This window comes from Vicia villosa, linkage group LG3 (assembly GCF_029867415.1).
Source record: "Vicia villosa cultivar HV-30 ecotype Madison, WI linkage group LG3, Vvil1.0, whole genome shotgun sequence".
In the NCBI taxonomy this organism is placed as follows: domain Eukaryota; kingdom Viridiplantae; phylum Streptophyta; class Magnoliopsida; order Fabales; family Fabaceae; genus Vicia; species Vicia villosa.
Window position 1 is genome coordinate 63,924,489 of NC_081182.1, and position 23,657 is coordinate 63,948,145.

General features: G+C 25.6%; 1 protein-coding gene across 1 annotated transcript; it reads right to left on the reverse strand.

Moving 5' to 3' along the window:
• Positions 1-996: 996 nt before the first annotated feature.
• On the reverse strand, positions 997-1,815 carry LOC131655962 (ubiquitin domain-containing protein 7SL RNA1-like). Its single transcript, XM_058925759.1, has one exon. The coding sequence runs from the start codon at positions 1,813-1,815 to the stop codon at positions 997-999; it is 819 nt and encodes a 272-aa protein (XP_058781742.1).
• Between the last annotated feature and the right edge of the window lie 21,842 nt (positions 1,816-23,657).

Below are 23,657 nucleotides of genomic sequence, written 5' to 3' on the forward strand. Positions count from 1 at the left end.
CCCATATTGATCAATCGAAAACTTGTATGGATGTATTGAATCGACCTTATGAAATTTTATGTATGTGTATCTGAATCACATCAACTGTTTTAGCTAATGGATACAGATTTTTCTGTATTGATTATCATGTTATCTAATTAGCATGCTGAATCAATTTTTTACATCAGGATAGTAGTCATGCATACATGTATATCATATGGAACACTGAGAATTTTTCGGCACATATCATGTTTGAAACTATGATATTATGTTTACAATATCAACCTTGAGCGCTTTAGTCCAAGCACAATGATTAAAAAGGAATAGGTGCATGTAGTTTGCACACCTCCTTAGCCCGAAAATCACTTGTTTTGGTCTAACCATCAGGGAATGTGACAACGAATTGGGTCTGAAATGAGTTATATATGGTTTTTTGTCATGAAAACTTACAAAATGTGGTATGCATATGCAATATGCAGGATCTTGTGGTTTGGATAACATATATTGTGCTTTCATGGGTAGCTTGAACAACCTAAGTATGCTATTATTAAAGCAATATGGGCTATCAAAGGACACTCCGTTACAGAGGTCCATTTCCTGCTAATCAAGTCATCAAAGAACTTCATCGTAGTTTTGTTATAAAAGACGAAAATTATAATAATGGAATCACTTCCAATTTGTAAGTTTATCATTCTTTACCACTGATTAACTCAATTATCATCATTGTGACCGATAACTGAGCTGCTATAAAACATACTTATAATAAATATTGAAAGCAAAACAATCAACAAACAAATGTAGTTATAGAATCCATGAAAAAAGCTCAACCATATGCATTCATTTTCCACAACTAAATAGGAGAAGTTCTCCATAAAACCTCAACATTGTAGTCATTCCCACTCCGAGGTATACATTCCAACATAAGTAAGGAAAACAGAAACTCTTAATCAATTAATAATTTATTAAAGTACACTAAGTAAGCTAAAGTAAGATCAAGAAATCAAAGACAAACATTTTTCATGATCCACCAGTGACACTACCATTAAAGATTTCAATGGTATCGCCTGGACAAACACGGTGCCATCGGAAAGACTTATCATCATCCATAACATTTTGTTTATAAATGAAAAAATAACCTTCTGGTGGAAGATGAAATTGAAGCCTTTGACTCAATTTTTGAAGCTCTTTTCTCAATTCTCCAACATTATCAGAAGCATTCATTTCAACAGGAACTTTCTTTGTTCCACTTTTAGGCAAAACCATCAGCTTCAACTTTTTCGAAGCTCCACAGCCGCTTCCGTTTCCACCTCCACCACCAACAATCGCAGGAGCCACCGGTACCTGTGGCTTAAAACTCACCTCAATTTCGCTATTCTCCGAAACATCACAATCACGTAAGAGCTGATTATCATGCAATTCCGTTCCAGTTGCATGCAAAATGACATTGTTCAGTGAGACATTATTTTGATCAATGTCGTGAATTTTTTCTTTAAGCTTTGAAACGGTATCATTCTTGTCGATTTCAATAGAAATGTGAGATTTCGACGAAGGAGTTTTGACATTGAGGTGAAATTTGGTTTCTCGATCCATAGGTGGTTTCTGATGATCAGAATCAGTGGCGGCGACCATTAGTTGAATGCGCGAGTTTTGAAAAATCGCGCACTTCCAAATATCACCATCGTCTTGGAGAATCTGGCCATTGAAAACTAGGGTTTGTTTAGAGATTGGAATTCCTTGATACTTTTGAATTTTATCTTTGATTTCCAAAATAGTATCAAAGAAACCTACTTCTATTGAGAATTGTCTTCCTCTTTGCACTTCAAAGATTACATCCATTTTTATCTAAGTATAGCTCAATTCAAATGATGATATATATAAATAATATCTTAATCTTAATATCTTAATCTTAATCTTATATATAAATGCAAGGTTGTCATCATGATGACAACCCTAGCCACATGTCAACCTGATAGCTAATCTAAGAGCACACCCTAATTTTAATTTTACCAATATGACCCTTCACCCTAATTTTAATTTTACTAATTTAACCCTACATTAAGAATAAATATAATAATAACAATAAAACCAATTAAAATAATAATTAATTCAACATTAATAATTATTAATAATAACAATAATAATATTATTTATTAAATTATTTCTACATAATAATAATAATAATAATAATAATAATAGAATATTAAGCTATAATATTAATATATCTTATATATAAATGCAAGGTTGTCATGATGGCAACCCTAGCCACATGTCAACCTGATAGCTAATCTAAGAGCAAACCCTAATTTTAATTTTACCAATATGACCCTTCACCCTAATTTTAATTTTACTAATTTAACCCTACATTAAGAATAAATATAATAATAACAATAAAACCAATTAAAATAATAATTAATTCAACATTAATAATTATTAATAATAACAATAATAATATTATTTATTAAATTATTTCTACATAATAATAATAATAATAGAATATTAAGCTATAATATTAATATAATAATAAAATGAGAATAATAATATAAAATAATAATAATAATAATAGAATATTAAACTATAATATTAATCATAATAATAATAAAATGAAAATAATAATATAATATTCAACTACCACTATTAAAAATAATATCATCTATATAAGTAATTTAGAATAATTTTAAAAAATCATGTTTTCTCCTTTATTTTATATATATATATATATATATATATATATATATATATATATATATATATATATTATATTTTATAATAATAATAGAATATTAAGCTAAAATATTAATAGAATAATAAAATGAGAATAATAATATAAAATAATAATAATAATGATAGAATATTAAGCTACAATAATAATAATAATAATAATAATAATAATAATAATAAAATGAAAATAGTAATATAATATCAACTACCACTATTAAAAATAATATCATCTATATAAGTAATTTAGAATAATTTAAAAAAAATCATGTTTTTCTCCTTTATTTTATGTATATAAAATTATATTTGTCTCAAAAAAATTTACGAACTTTTATTTATTTAGAATCATAAAAAGTACACAAATCAATTAAATAATAAAACATTTTTTCTCTCTAAATATTAAAAAATCAGTATTATTTGATTAACTATTTTAATAACAATTAATCTTATTTTTTTAATTTTTTTTTCTTTCACATTAAAAAACTAATAGTATAATTGCAAACATAATTTAAATGGTCTACAAAATAATTTTATAGGCAAATAAAAAATTAAATATCAACTATTATAATTTAGTCTACTTTCTAATGATACTGATTTAAATATATTTTAAATTTTAAGTAATGAGTTTTTTAAATTTACTACATTAAGGTTTACACAAAATTTTGGTTTAATTCCTCAACTTGCCATCAACTATTCGCACATTATATCAGCCAATATAATCAATTATTATTATCTGTATTAAAATAAATAGAGATATTATTTACCATATAATCTAATATTTGGCATGTCAAGATCTTATTTATCATATAATCTAATACCTGCCATGTTAAGAAATTATTGATTTGGCAACAATTATCTACAAATTTTCATAATGTCATATATATTTTCTATAACTTTTAGGCACATATTATGAAACATATTTCTAAATAAATATATATATTTATTTGAAGCATCTATTAGTTATATCTCCGAATCCGTTACTCTTTATATAATTAATTTGTTATAAATTAAATTTATGTGAATATAAACTTTTGTATACCCAAAAATATTAGTAAATGTTATGAATTAATTTTCTTAATAACTGTCTTTATGTATTTAAGAGAATTAATTGGTTTTAAATTAAATTTATTTGAATATAAACTTTTATATACCCAAAACATTAAGCGTTATGAAATTAATTTTTTAAATAAATTGTTTTTGTATATTTATGTCCAACCTATCTTTTTCTATTAATTCCATAAGAATTTTTTTCTTAATTCCTTTACCGTAAAAATATTGCTTTGATATGAAAAAATAAATTTTGAAGCGGTAGAGTAGTGGTAAGTGTTTGAAGTAACTTATCTTGAAATTCATCAGTATCGTTGGTCTTGGGTCATTGTCAAAGAGTCATTAGGAGTCATTGTTTCAACCATGTATATGCCTTCGCTATCAATGTTACAATGTATCAGTCTACCATGTTTTTTTTTTGACTATCAATGTTGGTTCAGTTGGCAACAACTCCTTTCGTCATCACCGTCTCACTGGGTGTTTGTCATTCTTATGTGATGTTGCTCTTTGATTCTACTATGTAGGGAAATTTTAATCCTATTCATCATCATCGTCTCACTTTTGTCGCTACCATTCTCATGAGATGCTGTTTTTTTTAATCAATTCCATTATATAGAAAGAATTTTGAAGTTTTGTTCGTGGGAATAATTTAAACCCCATTCACCGTTTTTCTCATGTGATGATGCAGATGCTCTTAGAATTGAGATTAATGATGTATTTTTTTTTATACATTCTTTTTCTTTATGGATATTGTCATGTTGAACTATTGATGAAAATAATATCATTTAAAACTCAAATTGGATTCCATAATTCACGTAAGAATGTGCTTATAGATGTCTGATCTATAAAAATAGACACTTTAATTATAGTAAAATTATAGATACATTAATAAAAATATAGATACTTTTCACATATTATTTTACTAATGTTGAAAAATAGTAATAATTTCTACATTGAAAAGTGAGAACGACAATCTTTTTTAAATAAATTTTATTTACCCTAATTGCATTTTTACTAAAATAATAAATGATAAAATAATAATAATAATTTAAATTATTAATTAAAATTTATATTAATAGAATAAATGAGTGAATGAATATAATTAAAGAATTACAAAATAGCAACAAAAAAATTAATTCAAAGGTTTATGATTATGGATAGAACAATAATAATTAATAAAATAATAATAATTTAAATTATTAATTAAAATCTATATTAATATAATTAATGAGTAAATGAATATAATTAAAGAATAGTAATTATAAAATAAAATAAAAAAGTCATTCAAAGGTTTATGATATTTTGTAATAACTTTTCTTTTAACTAATTCAATGGTTTATGAGTTACATAATCACATATTTTGTAACTCCTTTTAATTATAAGTAGTTCAAAGGTTTATGATATTTTGTAACTCCTTTTCTTTAATTATATTCATAATCATATATTTTGTTCTATCCATAATCACTCTACATATAAATATGTGATATTGAGATATCATCATTGTCTACAAACAATTTTTTGATAGTATGATTCGATTTTGTATAAAAGTTTTTATTTCTTTTCACGCCTTTATATTCATTTTTGTGGAAGAATACAAACTCAAATTATTTTATTTAAATATTTAAACTTTTTTTATTGATTTAACTTTTGTTAATTTAATATTTTAACTTTCTTTCTAATTTTATTTTATTTCTTGATATGAATATGGTTTTTTATGTGAATTATGTGAAGAGGATAGATTTATGTTGCATCATTTTTGCTTGAGAAGTCAATGAAATGGTTGTTCATGTAAGTATATATTTTTATTTTTATATGTAATAATTGTATAAATCAATTATTTTTCTATTGACATATATTTTTTGTTAGTTCGTTTTTTTATCTTCCTTTCTCATTTTCTTTTATTTATTAATGTGTGGTTATTTTTCATGTAAATCAGAAAAAGAAGAAGATAAATTTAAACAATAAATGAAATGGATGTGCTAACAAACTGATAAACCAATGACATATATTATAAAATTTTATCTGATGGAACACACTGCGACATTTTCTTCAAAAAGATATTTCAAAAACCTTTTGACCTCCATGATTTAGTTTTTTATTTATAACCATACTTATTATTTCTTTAATTTTTTATTACTTATCATTTCCTTAATTTTTTATGACTTATATTTTTTATTATTCATATTCTAAACTAATAATTAAATATGAAATAATATACTTTTATGTAATTTAGAAAAAAATTATTTTCCATTCAATAATAATTAATTAATAAGTTCTTTGAAGATATATCTATTAAATGATATTGATTTTCATGTTGTAACTTCTTTGATTTATAAAATTTTACATGAAATATTATAATATAATTTCATAATAATAATAATAATAATAATAATATTAATAATAATAATTAATATTATTATTATTATTATGAGTATATTACATGTTACTATATTTATTAAAATATATTTATTTATTTAAAATAATATTTAAGATAACGATTCCAATCAATCCCGTGCGGAGCACGGGTCGAGAATCTAGTATATATAAATCCAAGGTTGTCATGATGACAACCCTAGCCACATGTCACCTTGGTAGTATCTCTAAACCAAATTTGCCACATGTCACATCGATAATAAATCTAAACAAAAATCATAATTTTAACTTTTATTAATTTAACTCTATATAAAAAATAAAATAAATAAATATAATAATCGTAATAATAATATAATATGAAATCACAAATAATAATAACAATTATATAAATATGTAATATATAATATCTAAATATATAAAACATTTGAGAAATAACTTATTTATGTAAAAATAAATTTTTCTTAAATTATATTAAAAACTCTAAATAACTTTTATATAATTAATTTATAATAGAGAAAAAATAAAAATATATATAAATACGATTTTAATTTATTTGCAGCAAATAAATATATTAAATAAATTTTTCTTAAATTATATTAAAAACTGTAAATAACTTTGATAATTTTTTTCTATTATGATCACACTAATTTTCTAATTTTTCTGTTTTAAATAATTTGAATAATGTTCTTTTTTTAGGTATTGCATAAAATAATTTAAATAATTTGAATAATTTTCTAATTTTTTCTGTTTTGGTTTTAATTTAAAAAATAAAAAAAGTTTTATTTTAATAATCACTAAAATTATAACTAATAATGATATGTAAGTATAAAATAAAATAAAATTTCATTTTAATAATTATTAAATTTTAACTAATACACTTTAATGATGAGTTTATCTTTAATATTTTTTTATATTATTAGTTTATAAAAAAATCAAATTATTTTTATGAATTTCTAAATTTGAATATTTTATTATACAAAAATTTGTCTTAATTGAAAATTAAAAAATTCAGAGGTTAGATTATATAATATTGTTTCTATAGTGTATATTAGTTATATTTTTTTTGTTTTTAAAATTTTATTATTTATATTTATACAAATTAATATTATAATATAAACTAAAATGTATTCATGTAATATTAAAAAAATATAATAATAATTATTTAAATTATTTGAAATTAAAAAAATAAAAAACAATTTATATCTATGAGTTTCTACAAAAATGTTTATTAATCATAAAAAATCTAAATTTTAAGTTAATTATATTATAAAGAGTATGTAATAAGTATTCAATTACGTTTTTTTTACAAATTGATTACATTCATGTAGCATAAATAAATAATAATAAATAGAATAATGAGTAAATGGACAAAATAAATAACAATTGATAAATAAATAGTGATTAATCCAATAATCATTGTTATTTATTTTATGTAACGTAAAAGAGTTAAAATTTTAAATTCTTCTATTTTTTATGGAATGTTTTAATGAAATGTTGTTAATATTATTAATAGTATTAATAATAGTCTAAAAAACGGTTATAAAATAGTGTCTTTTTGTATTTTTACACACCTTTATAATCACTCCTGATACTACCTTCATCATTTACCAATTTCATTTATCATTTTTCACCTATTTGTTCTTTTCTAGGATTTTCATATCTCATAACAACGATTTTTTTTTCAATTTCATTTGCTAACATTTTCTACCCATTTATTCTTTTCTAGGATCTGCATGTCTCATAACTATTTCAATCAGTAAGAATATTTTTTTCCTAATAACTATTTATAAATTTGTTTATCTTTTTGTTAAACATCATACACATTTATTTTATTTTCATATAAAATATAATATATATTTTTGCAGGTTTAGCGAAGATAAAATATTGTAAGGAAGATCTTTAGGATAGGAGAATAGTGGTCAAATTGTAAAGTCATTTAACTTAAATCTTTATGATATAAGAATAATGGTCAAATTGTAAAGTCATTTAAATTAAATCTTTAGGATATAAGAATAATGGTTAAATTGTAAGTCATTTTACTTAAATCTTTAGATATATGAATAATGGTTAAATCGTAAGTCACTTAACTTAAATATAATTTCACATCGATACATTGACAAATTGACAAGCCAATAACATATCCTACAAAATTTTACATAATGAAATACACATTTAGATTTTCTAATTTATATTTTTATATTTTCTTTTTTTTTTTTTTTTGAAATAAGGAATACTTTATTAAATCAAAAAAAAAGCACTTTAAGTACAAGCGATCCCAATCGGATCCAACCACTAATCACGCATAACAGACAAGAAAAAAAAGGTAAAAAGAAAGTAATCATTAAGATGGCTATATACTTTCTAAGATTCTTTTTATTCCACCCTCTATACACCAGTGTATCTATAATTTTCCTTCCTATTGTAGTGGTATCAATAGGTTCTCCAAAACTCTTGTTGTTCCGAATCTTCCAAAGCTCATAATTGATTACACCATATATTTTTATATTTTCATCTTTTATTTGTTTTGTTTTTATTTTTTTGTTTTTTTATTTCATTTGTTAATTTAGTGAGATAGATCACGCTCTCCCACTATTGAATTTTTTTCTTTTATGTATATTCGATTTACAATAAACCAAACAACATTATACATTTTGTTGATAATATGTGTTTAAATTTATTATTAATTTAAATACAAATGATTCACGAAAATATTGATATGGTGTAATCAATTTAATAAATAAAAAATTATATTACTATAATTAATTCATAGTATCGAAGATTCATGTATTAAATTATATTATTATAATTAATTCATAGTATTGAAGATTCATGTATTAAATTAATTCATAGTATTGAAGATTCATCTATTAAATTAATTCATAGTATAAAAATTGTATTACTATAATTAATTCATGTATTAAATTATATTAAAAAATATTTAGTTTTTAAGTTGATTGTATTGTAATATTGATTATATTCTTTAACTTATGTGTATGTTGTGTTTATTTCTTTAAGAAATTGGATTAAAATATCTCACTAAAATATTATATTGTATAGGATTAAAAACGTTTGAAAAAAATGATTTTGTTTTATTTCTTTATTTATTTTATTTTTGCTTTCATTTGTTAATTAAGTGGGGAAGGTCATACCCTCCCAGAAATTTTCTTTTTTTTTATTAATTATATTTGATTTATAATTTATAATAAACCAAACAAAATTATAGTTTTTGTTGATAAGATGTTTTGAGTTTATTATTAATTTAAATAGAAATGATTCATGAAAATATTGATATGGTGTAATCAATTTAATAAATAAATAGTTATATTACTATAATTAATTCATAGTATTGAAGATGTTTATATTAAATTACATTAAAAAATTATTCATATTTTTGAGAAATTTTTACAACAAATATTTGAGATCTATAAATATTATTTATTTCGTTAAATAAAATTTATATTCTATGTTCTTTTATTTTATTTTTAAATATCTTAATTGAAATTTATTATATTTTTGTTAATATTATAATAATTATTTTTAATAGTTAGCTGAATATATTATTATTAATTATTATTAATTCTTATATCATTGTTGCTCATTGTTGCTCTTGAGATTTAAGAGACTGTTGTTGACATAAATACATCTATTTTTATTATATTCATTTGTACTAAAATTAATTTAAATTGTAAGTTAAATGCTAAAATTAATATAGTTCAAATAGTTTTATGCTCATAATGTTAAAAATAAATTACTTATTTTAATATATAAATTGAAACATAATAGCTTTTCTGATAACCTTAAAAAAACAATATTATAAAACATTTTTTACATTATTGTTTCTCATTAAAAAATTAATAGTATAATTGTAAACATAATTTAAATATATGCAAATAAAAAATTAAATATTAACTATTATTAAATAATGCAATTTTATTTCTAATATACCCGTGCGGAGCACGGGTCGACAATCTAGTATATATAAATGGAAGGTTGTCATGATGGCAACCCTAACCACGTGTCATCATGATAATCATTCTTAACAAAAATCCTAATGTGTTATTTACTAAATTGACCATATATTAAAAATAAATAATAATAATAATAATAATAATAATAAATATATAATAATAATAATATGTTTTGATATTACTATTAATAATAATATAATATAATATAATATTCAAATTGACACTTTATTAATTATAAATAATTAATAATAACAATAAGAATAATAATAAATAAATAATAACAACAATAATAATAGTAATAATAACAATAATAATAATAATAATAATAATAATAATAATATTAAAACTAAAAATAATATAATTTTATATCTATATTTTATATAATATAATATTTTATACAATTCAATATGTACATAAAAAATTCCTTAAAAAAATGTCTCTCAAGTAACATTTTACTACCTTTATAACTCCTATTATCATTGAATGTTACTATTTTTTTTTTAAAAATTAATAATAATAGTAATAATATAACATTCAAATATCACTATTAAAAATAAATATAATATATATAATCAATAATAATAATAAATATATAATAATAATAATAATAATAATAATATAATATTTTGACACTACTATTAATAATAATAATATAAATATTATATATATAATATAATATTTAATACAATTCAATATTTAATTATTAATAATAATTATCAAATTGGCACTATATTAATAATAATAATAATAATAATAAAAATAAAATTTTATATTTACTTTTTATATAATATAATATTTAATACAATTCAATATGTAAGTAAAAAATTCTTAATAAAAAATGTCAGAGAAATCTTTTATATAATAACTTACTAAGATTATAAAAACAATCTATATTAAAATCTTATTTCATGAAGAAACAATTCATTACAACAACATATCTTCTTTGAAATTAATTTAAATAATTTGTTTATATTATATAAAGAGAGACTCCAAAAACATATTAATATCATGTCATAAATAGTTTTTAACATGATTTTGCCATTTCAACTAAACCTTTTCTACATAGTATATACACACAATTTCTTTACCGTACATATCTATAACGTAATTAATTAATTGAATATTAAATTTTTTTTACTCTACATATTCATAACTATAACGGATCTATTTAATTGAATATTATATCTTTTTACTCTACATTTATCAGACGTTACGTTTGCAATTTTATATGTTTCCACTTTCACTGTTTTTTCTTTATATAAAGTATTCCATTTCCACTTTCACTGTTTTTTCTTTATATAAAGTATTCCATTCACTTCCCATTTATTATTATATATGAAATGTCACTATCAGTGAGGTATAAGGTGAATCCCAATATTCATAGTAAATTCAACCAAAAAATAAGACATAATTTGGTTTATTTATATAATTTTTATTTTGATAGATGAGAAGACATCAAGACTCCCTAGGATCATGTGGTATAAGGAAAATCTATTTACTTTTTTATTCAACCACTACACATATTTCTGTTCTATAATATGCTCTTAAAAATTATAAATATTATTGTTCCAACTTATTTTCTGTATTTTTTTTTTTACATTCTAGGTCAAGTTTGTTATTCTTTTCTTTTTATAATTTGTATGTGGATGAAGATCATAATTTGTATGTGGATGAATATCACGTTGAAACCACGAGGCATACATTCTAGGTCAAGTTTGTTATTCTTTTCTTTTTATAATTTGTATGTGGATGAAGATCATAATTTATATGTGGATGAAGATCACGTTAAACCACGAGGCAATGTTGTTGTGGAAGTTGTTATAAATATGTTAGACCATCTATAAAATTGTGATCCTATAATGTTAAACATATTTCAAAGTATAAATGAAATATGTATGTGGATGAAGATCATAATTTGTATGTGGATGAAGATCACGTTGAAACCACGAGGCAATATTGTTGCGGAAGTTGTTATAAATATGTTAGACCATCTATAAAATTGTGATCCTATAGTGTTAGACATATTTCAAAATATAAATGAGTTAAATTACTTTGTAAGTCATTTTTTATATGTTGTATGATTATTTTTTTATTTTTCTATTTTTTAATAATTATTTTATTTATTTTATAATGATAAAGTATAACCCTTTTTCTTTCCATATTCTTGAGCTAAAAACAGATAAAGGTAGAATAATTCTTAGATTTTAAATATTAATTAATTTTATTAAATATTAATTTAATGAGTAATGTATTTCTTATATACAAAAATTTCACTCCTCCCTTGATAACCAGTCAACAAGTTTATACACATGTCTTAGATAAAACTTATAACTTTATTTTTTGTTGGACAATTCATTAAGTTTTTAAATATGCATTCAAACCAACTTCTTTATTGCTAATTCATTTACTTAGTAATTAAACCTATTATTAATTGGAGTATAATATTAAAATTTGAACGAAGCGTGAATTTAGTTATATTCTAATTCATCATTAGTTTGTTTCACATTCTTCTTCTATGTCTAGAATTCCAATCCATTTGTTAATGATCTATTTACATGTATGGTAAACTCTTACCTACACTCAAAATTATTTAATTTCATTGTTAACACAAATTTTAATGTATTTTTAAATTTTTAATTTTTAATTTTACATATTATTTTCATTATTCTGAAGATTAAAAGAACTCCAAGATGTCATCTTATATTTTATGTGTCGTAAATCATAATTGAATTTCTGCTAAATCATAAAAATATTTAATAATTTGACAATATACATAAAAAAAGAATGATAAATATTTAAGACAAATTGAAAATAATATGAAATAATAGTGTTCAAGTATATTTCTAAATTTAATAATCTTACTATGCACATAAAAACTAGATGCATATAATATTTTACAAAATATAATGTCACATTATTTTATATCAATATATTTCGAATAAATTTATATATTTATCATAATTATTTTAATTACTCCAAAAAGTTGAAAAAATCCCACGCATCGCGCGGGCCAAAATCTAGTAGTATAACAAAGAAGGAGTGAAATCAGCATAATTAAAGGACTGGACCTTGTATGTTTCAATGCTGCGAAAATATTTGAACATAAATATAGGGAACAGAAGCATAACTTTGTGACATGTTAGTAGTAGCTGTTGCTTAAGGTCAAATTCAGTGAAACTAATAAATTGAGTGAAGTAAACCCTTGACTAAGCACATTAAACAACTCATTACCAAATTAATAGAAAATATAGTTACATTGATGAGAAAATCAGTGCTGTGGCGTATTTATTATAAATATTTTTGTCCATTATTTATAAAATATATATTATTAATTGAATAAATATTATATATAATTTAATTGATATACTTTAAATTAAATAATAGAAAAAATATATTTTTTGCTAAATAATTACACGGGATCATTATATTTATTATAATTTTGTTTTAAATACGCTTGTCAAATTATTGAAGTTAAATTTTGTTTTAAATTTGAAGGAGATTTAATTTTGTGGTTTAAATACTTGTCTTATACTTATTCATTTTTTATTACATATACTTTATTCATTTATTTATTGAAAAATTGTACATACGAGACAATTATTTGTTATTACATATACTTATTCATTTATTTATTCATTTATTTATTGAAATTTACGATAAGAATTAAGAGAGACAAAACAATCTAAAACATCAAGAAATTCGCATCTTAAAGATGGATTCGACAGACGGACTTTGAGAGTACATAATTCAATCTCCGCCATTTAGAATATACTCCCATGAGTCATAAACATGATGACAAAATTTCAAGATGACCCAATGGTTGAATTGTGCGCAAGCTCCAATCTCGTGAGACTAATTTGTGCTAATATGGAGTTGCAGGATTTCCACTCTTCTCTATGCTTTTCTGGTTGTCTCTTACACATTGAATGAATAACTCAATTCTCTTTGTTGGATAATAACAAAGGCTTACACAAACATGAGTCACTACGCCAAATTTAATCTTTAACAGCACCCCTACTAAAGCGCTTCTAGTAAAAAGCGCTCTTATAGGTTGCACTAAAAACAAAATAAAAAAACACGCTAAAAAAGCGCTCTTAAAGGGGGGGGGGTATGAGAGCGCTTCTGAAAAGCGCTGTGGTAGGGGGGGTGTATGAGAGCGCTTTTGAAAAGCGCTTTGGTAAGGGGGGGTATGAGAGCGCTTTTGAAAAGCGCTTTGGTAAGGGGGGGGGGGGTATGAGAGCGCTTTTCAAAGTGCTGCTATAGGGGGGTTTAATGAGAGCGCTTTTTGCTAAAAAGCGCTGGTATAGACCAGGCTATGAGAGCGCTTTTCAGAAGCGCTTTAGTAGCCTTTATTAGTAAAAGTTAAAAACAAAAACACGCTTTCACTTTCTCACTTTCTCTCTTTCGTTTTCTTTTTATTATTGTTTCTCACTTTCTCTGCAACCGAAAAACCCTCCGTCGTCGCCAGCCACAGCCACCACCGTTCGTCCCTCCGTCGCCAGCCACCACCGTTCGTCCCTCCGTCGCCAGCCACCACCGTTCGTCCCTCCGTCGCCAGCCACCACGAGCAACCTCCGCCGTTCTTCTTCCTTTCAGATCCAAAACACACGAGTTTATGGTGAGTTGAGGTTCGTGTTGTTGCTGAGTTCGGTTTCGATTCTGAATCTACAAACCAAAACCGGGTGAGACCTTTCTGAGTTTATTTCTTATTCTCTCTTCCTCTCTCAAATTTCTGAAGGGTTTGTTTGATTAGGAAAGTGATGAACAAATGTTTGGGTTTGATGAATGTTTGTCTGGTTATGTTTGATGATGATTTGTGAATGGTTTTGTTTCTGATGAATGGTTTGCGTGTATGAGAAAGATGAACAATTAGGGTTTTGGTTAGTGTTTGCGGCTGTGTATTGTGATTGTTGTTGGATGAATATGAACAATGTATTTACAGTTTCTGGAGAGGTTTTTCGAAGATGATGAACAGAATTTTTTTTAGGGTTTTTGGTTGTTGGCTCTACGGCTCTACGGCTGATTTTTTTTAGGGTTTTTGGTTGTTGGCTCAATTGACTTGTTCTTTTATCAAAAACTATTTTTATGTGCATGTGGTTGTTAATTGATTTCTTATAAATTGGTTTCTGTTCTGGTATAGCACTATTTTTATTAACTATTTTGTCTTTTGTTCGGAGATGAGGAAATTTTTGGTTGATAGAGAAAATATTGAGAATGTGAATGTTGTGTAAATAATCACGTTTTTCTATTGTAGGTTGAGCTTCAAACAGTGGATGGACTGGTAAAGGATAGAACACAATGTGCCCCTGCCGATTATGTTCCACAGAATAAGAATCAAGTAATGTACCCCGAAGCTAAGTCTTCTGTGGCAGGATCGTTCGGGGTACAGTTATTTGATTCATATTCTGTGACACAATACAACATAGCTCAGGTGACTACTGGTTCTCCACTAAAGCATCAATACAACATAGCTCCAGATAATACAGGAAGCGTACATTGGTTGCATAAGAACTCGGAAGTTGTTTCCCATTTAGTTGTTTTGGTTTAGAAATATGTGAATTGGTTTAGTTGTTTTGGTTTATAAATATGTATATATGTATTTTGATTTACATTAATGGTATATAATATAATACTTTTTTGTATATAATCGATATCGATTATAATGGTATTTATCGATTTGAAATGATAAATTATAGGTTCATGAAAAAATACTGCCAAAAAATAGTAAATTACAGGTTCTAAAATATTGCTGCCAAAAGTGCAGGTTTAGAAATAATAAAAAGCATAAAAAAAAAAAATGCAACATACGAAAGCGCTTTTGAAAAAAGCGCTCTTATAGGGGTGCCTACCAGAGCGCTTTTTCTTGAAAAGCGCTCTTAAAGGGGGGCCTACAAGAGCGCTTTTTCCAGAAAAGCGCTCTTATAGGGGGGCCTACCAGAGCGCTTTTAAAAGCGCTTTCGTAGCCTATGCCAGCGCTGGCTTTGGCAGCGCTTTAAAGCGCTGTTAAAGGCCAAAAAAAGCGCTTTTAAAAGCCTTGCGCGTTGTAGTGAGTCACTAACCCACATTCATTTTGGTCACTCCAAATAGGAGGGGTAGCCCAACAAACTCCCCCAACCGACTAGTTGAAGGGCAATACTAATCCAGCTTCCATAAGGAAAAACTCAAACTTTCCCCTAAGCAACACCTTCATCAACATTTATGAACCATTTTCATTAGTGTGAATCTTTTCAAGCTCCATCAACTTGGAATCTAATGCATCACGAATCAAATGGTAACAAACATCAATATGCTTCGACCTCAAGTAAAAGGAGGAATTCTTCTATAAGTGAATGACACTTTGATTATCACAAAACAAGACATACTTTTCTTGTTTCAAACCAAGTTCTATTGCAAATTTTCTCAACCATAACAACTTTTTTGATGCTTTTACGAAGGCTATAAACTCGACTTCGGTAGTAGAGAGGGCAACACACTTTTGAAACTTTGATTTCCAAGCCACAACTCACCCAACAAAAGCCACCATATACCCTGAAGTGGATTTTCAATCATCTAAGCTCTCGGCTAGATCTGAATTCGTGCACCTAACCAACATAGGCTTCTTGAATCCCAAGGTTAGCTTCAAATTTGACGAGCCACACAAGTATATCATCATCAACTTCACGGCCTCCCAATGATCTTTTCTCGGATTTGATAAGAGATAACGACTCATCATTCCCACGACATGAGCAATATCGTGTCTTGTACAAACCATAACATAGATCAAACTACCAACGGCCGACAAGTAAAGAATGTTTTTCATACTCAATTTTTCTTCATCTATAGATGGACATAATTAATGACTAAGCTTGAAATGAGAAGAAAGTGGAATGCTCATCGCTTTAGCCTTATTTTACTAAAAGGTCGAACAAATTTCTCCACATACATTCCTTGTGACAAGTTCAACTTCTTCTCATTTCATTCTTGAACAATTTCAATACCAAGAATTTTTTGAGCCTCTCCTAAATCCTTCATAGTAAAATATTCACTCAGAGTGTTCTTCAACTCTTTAATTCTTGAAATATTCTTTCCAACAATTATCATATCATCAACAAAAAGCAAGAATAATGAAATCACCTTCAAAGAAATTCTGGAAAAAAACACACAATGATCGGCCTTGGTTATCTTGTACTTATGTTTAATCTTCGTCGAGTAAAAATTTTGATATCATTGGCGAGGTGCTTTGTAAACATATATAGTCTTCTTTTATCTTCTCTCGGAATCCATCTGGTTGCTCCATGTAAATTTCTTTATGTAGATCACCATGAAGAAAAGCTGTCTTCATGTTCATTTTCTCTATTTCCAAATCAAGACTAGCGTCTAGCCCAAGAACCACTCAAATAGATTGCATCTTCACGTCGGGAGAAAAAATCTTTCCAAAGTTAACACCTTACGGTTGTTTAAAAACTTTTACCACCAAGCGAGCATTGTATCTTCTTTAAGAAGTACACTCATCTTACTTAATTCGATAAACCTATCCATTCTTCAATGTATCTTACTCTTTGGAAACTTCACTAACTCAAAGGTTGTATTCTCACGAAGTGTGTAACTCGGTGAACTGACTTTTATTTTTATAAGCAACCGATGTTGCGGTGAGCATGAGTCGCCACCGACTTTTATTTTGTCCAATGTTAGGAAAGGTAAAAAGTACAGAAAAAGACCTTTTTAAAAGAAAACGGGCTCGGGGGGTAAGTTATGAAAAGGGAAGGTGCAAGCACCCTTTTCATCCGTAGTTATCTACGGGCTCTTAATTTGCTTAGCTCGTGTTTGTTTGTTTTGAGTTGAAAAGACGCATAAGGACTTTAGCGTAAATGCGTAGCCTTAGTTTTTCGAAAGAGTGTTGAAAAGATATTTTTGTTGAGCTAGGCAGATTAAGAACACTACCCTAACTAATTGGTCCTTTTCTATACTTTTTACGGTTCCTAGGATTATCCATACTATGTAGAAGTAGGAAATCCTCTATATTGGACGTGCGGGACAATCGAAGGGTCATCTGAGGTCGTTGAAGGAAACAGGTAGAGATACCTTAGCAATCCGAAGGGACTATCATCATTTATCGAAGGCAACAATTCGAGGGACTAGATCATGTATTCGTAGGCAACACTTTGAGGGTCATCGAGGGACCATGATCTTTGATGATTTTTAATCGAGGGACAATTTGCTATTGGTACCTTTACATTTCGAGGGACACGACCATTTAATTTGTAAGGCAACCAAGAGGGGGCGTACCTTAGAGGTGAGTGCGTGCAAAGTGTGCCAAGTTCAATTTATTTTATCTTTGAAATTAGAGTTAGCTAGCGATTGATTTTATCTTTTCATACAAAGCCTAATTAGCATTCAACTAAGCAGTTAATATATATGCAGGAAATTAAAATGCGGAAATTAAATCCTACGCTATTACATCGCTTTGGGGTGGGGGATTACAAATTGCCAAAGGGGATAAAAAAGTTATTACAACAACCAAATGAAAATTTAAGGGGACGATAATAATATATACAATTAAAGGGGAAACTTGTAGACGTCCATGAAATAGTCTAGTAGCTCAATGGTACCTCACAAGCAAAATAAAATGTTAGTGATAAATAAAATAATAATGAGAAAATAGAAACAATTATTGATTAAAAGAAAGATCTAAAAACATAACCATTTTAATTCTAAAAGAGAAATTAAAGAAACTAAACAAATTATTTTTGTTATTTTTTTTATACAAAAAATTAAACTAACAAATTTGACATAACAAAATACTTTTTGGTATTTTTGTTAAATAACAAATGAAATACATTTTTTTTATTTTGATATACTTATTTAATTAAATAAACAAAATTTATTAAACCGATTAATTTAAAAAGACGACAACTAAATGAAATCATAGGTGCGTGTTAAACCGGCGGTGTAGGAAACCAAATGATTTCAATGGGCCTAGAGCCCAAATATAAACTATTAAACCTTAATTTAAAAAAACTATTAATGTTAAAAAAAATCAAAAATAAATGATAAAAAAAGGGTTAATACCTATTTTCACCCCTGCCATATGGGGTGTATTTGAAAAACCCCCCTGCGAAAAAAAAAGTTGCAATTATTACCTTAACAAATTTTAAAAGTTTCAATTTGGACCTTTAGCCAGCCACATCATCCAAAAATTTGACGTGACAACTTTTTTTTAATTTATTATTATTATTTTAATTATGTGGCTGGCTTATGTGGCATTCTTCTTATTTTATGTTAAATATCAAAGTTTAAAAAGTTGATCCCATGGGATGTTGAACCCATGCACCATACAATACATGTGAAACACCTCACCACTGGGCTACGCTTCACTTTGTGTTAGAGATATGACTTAGCTGTATTATAATAGATAGTGTTAATGTTACATTATTAATAGGAAGGATTGCTTACCACTGGGTCGCTTCACATTGTGTTAGTTTTGACTTATACTATTAAAGTTAATTAAATTATAAACTAAATTAATTTAATATAAAATAATATTAATTAATAAAATTAATATTAAATTAAATATAAATATTAATATAAATTGTTTAAATTAAATTAATTAACTTAAATATAATGTTAATAGTAGGATAATATTAATTAAATTAAATTAAAATAAATTTAATTAAATTAAACATCAACGTTAAATTAAATTAAACTAATATTAAATTAAATTAAACATAAACGTTAAATTAAATTAAACTAATATTAAATTAAATTAAACTAAACATTAAATTAAATTAAACTAATATTAAATTAAATTAAACTAAACATTAAATTAAATTAAACTAATATTAAATTAAATTAAATTTAACATAGACGTTAAATTAAATTAAACTAATATTAAATTAAATTAAACTAAACGTTAAATTAAATTAAACTAATATTAAATTAAATTAAATTAAATTAAATTAAATTAAATTTATTAAGTTAAATTAAACAAAACTAATATTGAATTAAATTAAACATAAACGTTAAATTAAATTAAACTAATATTAAATTAAATTAAATTAAATTAAATTTATTAAGTTAAATTAAATTAAACTAATATTAAATTAAATTAAACATAAACGTTAAATTAAATTAAACTAATATTAAATTAAATTAAACATAAACGTTAAATTAAATTAAACTAATTTTAAATTAAATTAAACTAATATTAAATTAAATTAAACATAAACGTTAAATTAAATTAAACTAATATTAAATTAAATTAAACATAAACGTTAAATTAAATTAAACTAATATTAAATTAAATTAAATTAAATTTATTAAGTTAAATATAACGTTAAAAGTAAAATAATATTAATTAAATTAAATTACATATAAACCTTGATATAAACATTAAATTTAATTAAACTAATATTAATTAGAATATATAAACTGAATTAAATTAATATAAACAAATATTAATTAATAATGTTAACAGTAAAATATAAATTAAAATAATATTAATTATAAAATATAAATCAAATTAAACTAAATTAAATTAATATAAACTAATATTAGTTAAAATTAATTAATTTAGTTTATATTTTATAATTTAATTAAGTTAAATAGTAAAATAAATATTAATTATTATTTTATAATTTAACTAATATTATTTAATAACGTTAAGATTAACTAATAAATATTAACTTATAACTAATAATTATTAAATAATAATGTAAATATTAACATTAATCTTAATAACGTAACAGCAGTTATTATATAATTTCTATGGGAACTTTAATATAAAAAACGAAACACAGCATAGTGGTAAGGTGTTTTACCTGTATTGTATGGTGCATGGGTTCAACGCCCCATGGGACCAATTTTTTAAACTTTGATATTTAACATGTTAAGAACTAAATAATATAATAATAATAAAAATGCCATATGGAATTAAATTAAATAAAAAAATAAGAAGAATGCCACATAAGCCAGCCACATAATTAAAATAATAATAATAAATTAAAAAAAAATTGCCACGTCAGATTTTTGGATGATGTGGCTGGACTTTTTTTTTCGCAGGGGGTTTTTCAAATACACCCTATATGACAGGGGTGAAAATAGGTATTAACCCTAAAAAAAATAATGAACAAGAGAGGAAGAAAAGGTGGTACGTCTCCTACCTCACATATTTTTTGACTTTTCAAACTAAAACCCCATTAGCCTATAAAATAGTGACACTTGGCATGTAAAAAAAAACAAAAAAAAAGAACCGTAACTACACACGCGTGATATCAAAGACAATATTTGATGGCCACATCTTTTCTTCCCAGTAACCTCTTCTTTTTCTTTCTTAACAAAATAAAAAGTAAATATTAACCATGGCATAAATACATCTCAAAACATTCTTAAACAACAATCTAGAAGTGGAACAGTAGAAGTAAGACGAAACGAGTGCATCATACCTGGGTGAAAATGATTATCGGCCGCGGGCGGTATTGGATCGCGAGCGGGGAGAGTGGCGATTGGAGTTGTTCGTCTGGAAGAGGCTCCTTTGCCGGTGTGGTCGCCGCCACGGGAGATCTTGATGATGGTGTTGTCCGTTGACGGCAGTAGTTATGCGATGGGTCGCCGGAAGGGGTTCTGACCGCGTCGGAGTGTCTGGAATTGATTTCACGGCGGCTTGCGGTGTTGTTATTGGCTAGCATTTCCGATCTCATTTCCTCGTCTCTTTTGTATGCTACTTTCTTAAACAACCTGCTTACAAATTGAGAAAAAAAAAAAAACAACAGCAGTAATGAAAGAAAAGGCTACAACCACAGTAACGACAATGTTAGAGTTTCACTTTTGGATCCAATCTTCTTCTTTTCTTTTTTTATTTTGATTTGGATTGTTGCTTATAGTTAATTTGGATGTAGAAACATGGTTTATGGAATTGGTGCTTTTGTGTTAATGTTTCTTATATACAAAACACAGTTATAAAAAAAGAGTTTCAAACGTAGGTTAGAAATTGTCAATGTGTATGAATGTGAATATTTTTTTTGTATGAATTAGTGTAGGTGAAACTATCTGTACAAGGGTTGCTAGTCTGTTTGCTAGTGTGTAATATGTATATGGTTGAAAATGTTAGAAATTGTGGAGTTTTGATATTGAACGAAAAAACTGCAGGTTTTTGAGATTGAGGTTAGGGGTGGCGTTTGTACGTGAATGTTAGTGGAATAAGGGTTGGAAATTTTGGTGATTACTGTTTTTTCTGTGATGGCTGAAAAGTGGGTCGGAAAAATAAGGGCTTCTTGTGGTGCCCCCTTGAATAGAAAATTGGTTCCCTATTTATATTCAAAACTAGGTTAAACTAAAAAAGGAATAAAATAACTTAATATCAAACCTTTTAATCAAATTATTTTCACGAATATTTTGTCTTAATTTTTTGTTAAAACCAAATCAAAATATTCAAGAAAACTGTCTTATGACAAAAGTTGAATAAAAAATTACCTTATTTATTTTTTATGTTGTTTTTGATTATTTTTTGAATAAAAAGTGGATAAAAGTAAAAAAAACATTTTTTTAAAAATAATAAATAAACAAATACGAAAATAATATTTAAATATGTAAAAAAGTTATTTTTTTTATTTTTAATAATAAGTGGAAATAAAAAAAATACAGTTAGCAACAAACAAAATGGAAACATGTTAGAAGTGGGATTCGAACCCGATACCTCTCGCATTTGTAGCTTTTTGCACTCAAATCTTTACCAATTTTGCTATGTCACTTATTTGAAATAAAATGACATTGGTAATTATATGAGGGCAAATTTTGGGGTATGACAAAGTGATTGCATTTCATCCTCCATAACATCCATCCACTCTTTTTTGTTCTCATCCACCAAAACTTCTTTAAGGTTTCGGGTTCTCCATCATCGGTAAGAAAAACATACTCATTCGAGGGATATCGAACGATTGGCATTTTATCACGAGTAGACCGCCTCAACTCATTAGAAGCAACCAATTGATCAAAACTTTCAACCGCTTTATCAACGTCATTTTCAACAACGTCTTCCTTAGCTCCTACATCAAAAATATAATTAGGATTTAAAACATTATCAACATTCAAATCGATACCTTTATTTTCAATTAGAAAATCTTCGAAAGTGATAGAGGTAGGAGCAATAGTCATTGAGTCTGTATCATCCATTTCTTCGTCTTTAAAATTTAGATATTTATTCTCAACTTTGTCGATGTCCTCAATGGTATAATCCTCGATGAATACGACATCACGACTACAAATAATTTTTCGTTGAATCGGATCAAAGAATCGATACCCAAACTTATCAAGTCTATACCCAACAAACACAAATTTCTTTGACTTCTCATCCAATTTCGATCTTTTATCCTTCAGAATATGTACATAAGACATGCACCCAAACAACTGAAGATGGACGTAGGAAACATCTTCACCACTTCAAACATGATTTGGAGCATCAAACTTCTACGGAACACATGGATTAAGGTTTAAAATACATACAACCATGCTTAATGTTTCTACCCAAAAGTATTTATGCAATTTTGATTGAGAAAGTAAACATCTCACCCTTTTCACCAAAGTTCTATTCATTCTTTCCGC

Bases quoted from the DNA above. Each gene is read 5' to 3' on its own strand.
- LOC131655962 (XM_058925759.1), bottom strand. From the start codon at position 1,815: ATGGATGTAATCTTTGAAGTGCAAAGAGGAAGACAATTCTCAATAGAA.